Source organism: Camelus ferus, chromosome 32, assembly GCF_009834535.1.
Source record: "Camelus ferus isolate YT-003-E chromosome 32, BCGSAC_Cfer_1.0, whole genome shotgun sequence".
NCBI classification, from domain to species: Eukaryota; Metazoa; Chordata; class Mammalia; order Artiodactyla; family Camelidae; genus Camelus; species Camelus ferus.
Window position 1 is genome coordinate 14,566,525 of NC_045727.1, and position 7,603 is coordinate 14,574,127.

The 7,603-nt window shown below is 49.0% G+C and overlaps 1 protein-coding gene across 2 annotated transcripts in view; it reads right to left on the minus strand.

Moving 5' to 3' along the window:
* The window catches only part of ZNRF3 (zinc and ring finger 3), a 134,587-nt gene extending 127,447 nt beyond the window's left edge, over positions 1-7,140 (minus strand). The window contains exon 1 of one of the 2 annotated variants that reach the window (XM_032471700.1): positions 6,544-7,140. In XM_032471700.1, the coding sequence (XP_032327591.1) occupies positions 6,544-6,837 (294 nt within the window). In that variant the 5' untranslated portion in view covers positions 6,838-7,140. The remainder of the gene's footprint in view (positions 1-6,543) is intronic. The other variant, XM_032471701.1, reaches the window with a different exon arrangement.
* Between the last annotated feature and the right edge of the window lie 463 nt (positions 7,141-7,603).

Genomic DNA, 7,603 nt, shown 5'->3' on the forward strand with positions numbered 1-7,603 from the left:
ATTTTCCCAACAGCCAGGAAAACAACGGAAGTGCCATCAAGCAACAGTTGTGTACTTCACGTCACTGGTCCCTCTTCCCAGCCTTGGCAGGTTGGCTCTTCATGGAAAAAACAAGGTAGAATGAGACTCTGTGATTGAAAAAAGAAGAAAGAGAGGAAAAGAGAAGGAAGGAAAGAAGGAAACAAACCTCTAAGGGTAGCGGGTTTTCTCAGCTGAAATTATAGACTCATTTCTTGGTCCATCAGTCTGGGTTTATACCCGACTCTAAATTCCACCATTAGTTCCCATAATCTCATCCCAAGCAGCAGAAAGTGCCAAGTAAAGCAGCCTTGTAAAAACAGAAATGCCTTAGAATCACACAGACCTGGGTTTGAATCTGAGCCCTGCTATCGACCTCTCAGTGACTTCGACAAGTGACTTTACCTCTGCGAGCTTAGCTTCCTCATCTGAAAACCTGGGGCATCCTATCTGCTTCGCCCGTTAAATGTAAGCACAGCATTGTGCCCAGGGCCTGGCACACAAGAAGCTTGTGATCATTACCACCTATTTTTAAAAGCTCTGACAGAGGAAGAAGGAGCAACTTAAAATCTAAATTAAAGGAGAAAAGCAACCACTTAAACCCAGTGTACAATTTAAGGAGGCCTGGCTTTCCTCAATTGTACACCTGATCATAAGGCATGCTTCTGCACTGACTCTCCCTGCTATACTTGGTGGGGACATAAAGGCACAAGCCTGGGGGTCAGAAGACCCAAAAAGTCTTCCAGGGTCATCGCTACCTTGCCATATGGCCATAGGCAAGGTGCTTCACTTCTCTGGACCTCAGTCTCCTTATCTAACACATTAGAGGGCTGGATCTGGTTCTTTGAATTATCAAGATGGACGGAAATGTCATTTTTGTCTTGAACTGCAAACCCACATTCTCCAGACTTGGGAAACAGCAGCAAGAAGCAGAGTTTTCACATGACATATATGCAGGTTAATGATAAGGCTGAATACCAAACCTTTATTGTTTTCCCCAGGGACACTAGGGCTTAGCCGTGAACTATTCTTCCTGTGACTGTCCATCCACAACAGCTGTCCACATTAGGGCTTTCTCAATATTCAGTGGTTTATCATGAAAAGAATGTCTTTAGATCTCTGTAATGCCAGGGAGCCTACCCCGGAACACGCACACACATAGGTCACTTTCATACAACCTGGTATTTTAATACCAGTGGGTCTACCGGAACCAGAGAGAGGCCTATTCTTTCCATCTAATCAAGCAAGCTTCTGGAAATAACCAAAAAGAAAAGCTAATCTCAGAATGTATCAGCCAAGCCAAATGAAGTTGTTCTCATCAATTAATCCAAGCCTATTAAGACCCACAGCCTGCCTGGTGTCCACTGTAAATCCATCATTCATTCACTAAATAGCCAGTGTCTGATAAGGAACAGGCACTGGGGACCCAGGGGCGGATCCAGAGATGAACAAAAACAAACAGCCCTGTGCCCAGGTCCGCAAGGGAAGATGTGAGGAGTTGCTTTTAAGGCATTTCAACATCAACAGACACTCTGCCTCATTTTCCAGTGGATACTGAAAAGGTCCACGCCCACACTCCACTCCACACCCTGCATTCAGAGCATCACCATCTAAACGCAGAAAATTCTTTTTTTTTTAATTGAAGTATAACTGACCTACAACATTGTTAGTCCCAGGTGCATGACATAGTGAATTGATATTAAATGCAGAAAGTTCTTGGAGTGACTAGTTTCTCACTGCTCCCAAGGATGAGGCACGTAACTAATACCAGACAGACACACAAGACAGAAGTTACTTCATTACAGACAGTGGATGCCTTTAGGATCAAGGGCTCAGATCTGTGGGGAAACCCAGTTGGGAAAGATTATCATTTATCCATGGACCCATGTCAGTCTCTGTAAGGGGCTGTGAACTCCAGAAGGCTAGAGCAATACAGTATCCGGGACAGAACAAGGCTTTGGTTAAAAAAAAAAAAATTCTATCAATGAGCATGCTTAGTGGAGACACACAAACCTGGAGACTTCTCTACAATTCTTGCCAGCCTGAGCCCCACATCACTCCACTTGAATTGTTAGTAATGGACTATCTGATGACAGGTGCTAGACTAGTGCTTCTCTTTTTCCTCTTGGGGAAGAAGGGCATCGCAGAACCCACCAAGAGGCAAAACTACGTTATCTTCTCAAGAAAATAACAGTGTGCATACACAAGGTTGTGTGTACAATTTCAAGTGTCCACAGACTGTCTCTGAAAGTCTGTGACCCTCAGGTTAAGAATCTCTAGGCTAGACTGTTAAAAATTAGACTTGAATTGTTATCAAGACCCAACTAGCCAAGTTCGATTGATTAGGCAATAACAGGAACAAAGGGGCCAGACAGACCTGGCTTTCAACCCAGGTTTGATCATTTGCTAGCTGTGTGAGGTTGGAGAGGTCAAAAACGCCTTTTTTCCGCCTCAGTTTCCTCATCTGTAAAATGGGTGGCAACAGTTGTTGATTCCATGTTAAAGACTGGATAAGCAAACACATGGTATGCTTGGCACAGTGCCCCATACAAAATAAATGCTCCTAAGTGGAAACCATCACCAGCCTGTTTCTGGTCTCCACATTCACCTCCCACGACCATCTAATCTCCATTCAGAACTGTATTAGTAACACCCATGGGATCTCAGGGAACAAGAGAGAAAGTAAGAACCCCCGAGAATTCATGCGGACACAAAACACAGCCCTAATGTTTTTCACCAAATCAAATGCTTGGTTTTAACCCACGGAGGCCCTTCTGACAAGACAGTCAGCAATCTCTTTCTGGGTAAATCCAGGTCAGCTGTCAGCGCACAATTGTTCTATTAGGCCAAGTCAATTTTTAGAGGCAGGCCTGTTAAGTTAACTTAAAATGGAGATGAAAAGAAAGTGTTTGATCAAATGTTGAACTGCAGAAACACACTGACAGGGAAACAAGGCGGAGGAATTAGTTTCCTAAAATTATTCTCTGTGATACCCTTAGTTAACACTGGCTATTTAAGGACCTCACTCAGCCTTTCTAAACCACCACCCAGCTCTCTTCCCATCCCTCACTGCTAATGGCACTGGCTCAGTTTCTGAATATTCTCTACAAGCTCTGCCTTCAAGACCATTCAACACTTAACCCAGGGTCCAGAAAGGCCAATTTTAAAGTTACACAAAACCTAACATTCAGATTCCTTCTACAAATGAATTTCTCAAGCGTTTCTAAATATTTGACTTCAAGAGAAAAAAAAGGCATTTCTACTTTAAAACAATCTTTCACCTCTAGCTATGCAAATTTTCTTTGTTTGCTTAAACAGTCCATACCACTAGCCAGTGTTTAATTGGCCCTTTATTTAACATCACTAACCATGTGAGTTGAACAGCCAAGTCTGAAAGCTTCAGATAAAGATCTCATTAATAGCAACAAATTGGTTCAAAGATGAAATATATATCAATATGTCTAAGAACTCTTTAAAGTTCCACATTTCAGAACTACAGAAGAGTAATTCCTCCAGCATTCACACTGTGTGCCTGACACAAGCAAATGGGCTCTAATGCTGCATGAATAAATAAGATAACAAAAGTAATTAATAGCATTTCATATTCATACATTGTTTCCACAACTTTCACAGATGAAGATTTAAAAAAGAAAAACACCTCTTTTCTTTTAGTGCACACTGGTGACCTTGGGAAAGTTATTTAAGCCTAAAATGCACATAGAATCAAGACTCCTGGTGACTAACCTCAGGTTTGAACTACTATCTCTCTCCCTCTCTCTCTCTCTCTCTCTCACACACACACACACACACACACATACACACACTCACACACACTCTCTCTCCCTCTCTCTCTCTCCTTAATCAGGCCTTTCCTTACCCTAACCCATGCAGATGAATGAACAGGTATTCTCATTAGAAGTATCTGAGCAAACCAGACAATGATAAGGTATCCATTGTATAAACGTATACATACACACACTTTCACTGCATACAGTAGGGAGAGAAGAAAAAAAATCAGTAATACAAACCAATTTCCTATCTTAGAATTCTTAATGGAGAGAGTCTCCCAAACAGGTTCTTTTCTCCCCTAAAGCATGAACAACAGTGCTACGGAATCCTACGGGAAATAACAAAAGCAATGCTACCATGCTACTATTTCAGTTTAGATAAAGGAAAATGAACTCTGCTATGAAGACATAAAATATTAAATAGCAAGCTATGCAGAGTTTTTTTTCAAGATAGTAAATAAAAGGAGGCTGAAAAGTTCAACAAGGGCACTAAGAAAACACGATTAATCTGAAACTGAACACCACTTTGTTTCTTCTACATTCTCATTTCTCACGCAAAATGTTACATTCCCTCGCAGCGATCCTAAAACACCAGCTTTCCTTACAAAAAGCTCTCTGGGGCTGACAGGGGCCACACCAGTTCCTTCACTCAGGCAGCATTAGAAGAACTAATCAAAGCATGCCAGCCTCTGTCCACACACAGCCCTTAAAGCCACGCTGAGCTCCACCTATGCACACAGAGAGGTTCAGCAAGTAGGCCCCACAATAAAGTTATTAAAGATATAGAGTGAGAACCTCAAGAAATGACTATTCAGACAGCTCAGATAAACTCAACAGCATTACTGCAGTTATAAGGGAATTAAGGACACCTATTAGTGATTGCTTAACAGGTAAACTTATTAAATACCATTTAAGTCATTTTTTTCTTTACTTAGTAATTGTTGACTTTGCGGGGGGGTTAGGCTAATGGACTACAAAGGAGTTAGATAAGCACTTCAAAAAGTTTCAAAAGAGAATAGATTCATTCTGCCAAATTCACACATTATCTCTCCACTCACAAGGATAAAATAGTTACAAATGGTGTGTTTAAACTGCTAATTTTGTATTAAATGGCGAACCCAAGATTATCTCCAAAGCATAGCACTACTTATAATGGATAGCTCACCAGACAAACTACCAGGGAGAAAGAGCACAAGTTAAAACACTGCAGATAAAAATCGCAAACTTCAAAAGTCTCCTTCAGAAAGTGAAGTGCCACATTAAAACATCTTTTCTCTTAGAAGGCTGTAAATCAAACATTTTCTAAAGGCATCAGGGCACAGTGAAAGCCTCAAAGAGGAAGAAGGAGTCACAAGGAGTAAGCTTTAAGATTCAAACTATGCTTAAAGGTTGCAACTGAAATGTGTAGTAATCTTCAGCAGACCATGGTCTCTAAAGCTTGTAAAGACCATAATTATAACAGCAGCAAAGAAAAAAGTCCAAAAGCCTTTAACCTATGTGAACTCAAATAAGAAGTGTTTTCCCTTCTATTTATCCTGCAGAAGTTTAAGACGAGGATGTAAGGACACACCTCTAAGGACCATAGGGTCCCTGTCCTATGCAGGGCTTCGAGCCTGCACCAAGGGAAGTGAAAGGAGAGGCCGCTTGCAGTTATTCCATTCTGTCTCCTTCTCTTCATTCATAACTCATCCAAGAATAAAGCGCGTAAGTCCCAAAGCGTACAGCCCTGCAGCCATCTCTTCACTCCCAGAAGGTTCAAAGACAAGCCAACCGTTTCAAATTGTCCCCATCCCAGGCGTGCATATTAACCGCAGTTAAGTGTGCTGGCTGTCTACTAACAAGTTGATAAAATCACCGCCAAGGAAACAGGAAGGCATCTACTCAGTTCACCATCTACAGAATACAGAGGCTTGGGCTCAGAGTCCCTCCTCCAAAGAGTGGGGACAGCTTAAATCTCTCCCTAACTAACTTCCTTAAGAACGCACACCTCTTTCATTTGGAGCAAGGTGGAGGCTCTGTCAACGAGCGACCCTGTCTCCCAATTTCCAGGCCCTCTGCAGAAGTCCTTGGCTGAGGAGCGGGCAGGCAGCCTCCCTCCCACCCTCTGTAATCTGAGGCACGCAGCGAGGGCTGCCTGCTTCGGCGACTCCAGGGCACCCGCGATCCCCACTCCTCGGCCAGCTCCCGCTGCTCTCCTGCCTGATGCTACTTGTCCAGAGCCCTGCAGGAGTGTCAGCGCTCAGGTGAGGCTGGCGGCAGGTTCCACCGGAGAAGCTGATGCTGTGCAGCCCCTCACACAAGCTTGGCTACTCCCAAAAGGAACATGCATGGGTGGGAAGTACAGCCTACAACCTGAAACATGCCGCCCCATCCTTCATCACATATCTTTCCAAAGTTGGCAATCAACAGGTAGTTCCCGGGACTCCCACCTGAGGCAAACCGAATGCCCAAAAGGCCCAAGGGGGCCGCCCCAACGTGGGTGCCCGGACCCGGGGTCCTTTCCCATTCCCCGGACTCACAGGAGGCCGAGCCCCCACGTGCGCTCGCCCCCCACTGCAGCGCCCCGGAGGCCACGTCCCGCCCGCCCGCCCGCCAGCCAGGGAGGGATGCCGCCGGCCTCCTCGCCGCGCCTCCCGCCCCCACGCCCGCCCGCCAGCCCGCGGCGGGGTCGGCGGGCGCAGCCCCCGGAGCCATCTTGTGGCGGCGGCGGCACGGGGCCCGGGCGGCGGGCAGCTACCTGCACAATCTCGCCCTCCGCGCTGAGCGTGGCCCCGGCCCGCGAGAAGCGGCCCGTGAGGCCGGTGGTGTAGGTGGTGTAGTCGCCGCTCGGGCTCGATTCGAACAGCACCACCTCCACGAACGCCGTCTCCTTGGCCCGCGCAGCGCCGGGCCCCGCGGCCGCCAGCAACAGCCCGAGCAGCAGCGGCAGCGGCGGCGGCGGCGGCAGACGGCGGCCGCGGGGGCCTTGGGGGCGGCGGCGGAGGCGGCGGCGGCCCGGGGCCCCTGGGCGCCCGCCCGAGCGCGGCCTCATGGTCCTGCGGCGGGAGGGCGCGGAGGGCGGGCGCGGCCGGGCATAGTCGCGGGCCGGCTGAGGACCGAGCGCGGGCGGACGCCTCACAGCCCCATCGCGACGGCGGCGGCGGCGGCTGCTTTGTGGGTCGCAGGCTCGGCTCGGCTCCCCCGGCCGTCGCGCCGCGGCCCTTTCATCTGCTCCACGTGAGGGGTTATCCCCGCCCCGGCAACGTCGTGACCCGCTCTCCCCTCCCTCCCCACGCTCGACCGCCGCGGCCGCCGGGGGGAGCGGGTAGGCGGGACGGGCGCGCCTGCGGCGGGGGCGGGGCCAGGGCCGGCTGGCAGGACACGCCCCCGTGTTCGCTCCGCCCCTCGCCGGCCGCCTGCGCCCCACCCCCTTGATGTCGCCCCGCCCACCTCCTGCTGTCTTGCTCCGCCCCCTCATCCTCGCTCCGCCCCCGCGCTGTAGCTCCACCCCTTCGGCCGCGCTCCGCCTTCGGCGGCAGACATTTCTCCTGGCGGTTGCTGGAGTTCGGCGCGAAAGGAGACCACATCCTACACCAGGGTGATGTGCGTCCCCTCTGGAGGCCCCACTCCTCGTGGTCCCGTGCAGGAGTTAGATTCTTGTCCTTCCCGGCTACCCCGGCCCAATGCCACAGTTCCCTGGAGCGGAGCCACCGCAACTGGCCTTCCACTCCCACCCCCACCTTCAGGATCAAACGGGAAGGGCTCCGGCGGTCTGGGGCGGTTTGCAGCTCGGCCATGCCGGGGCGTGTCCGGTTCTT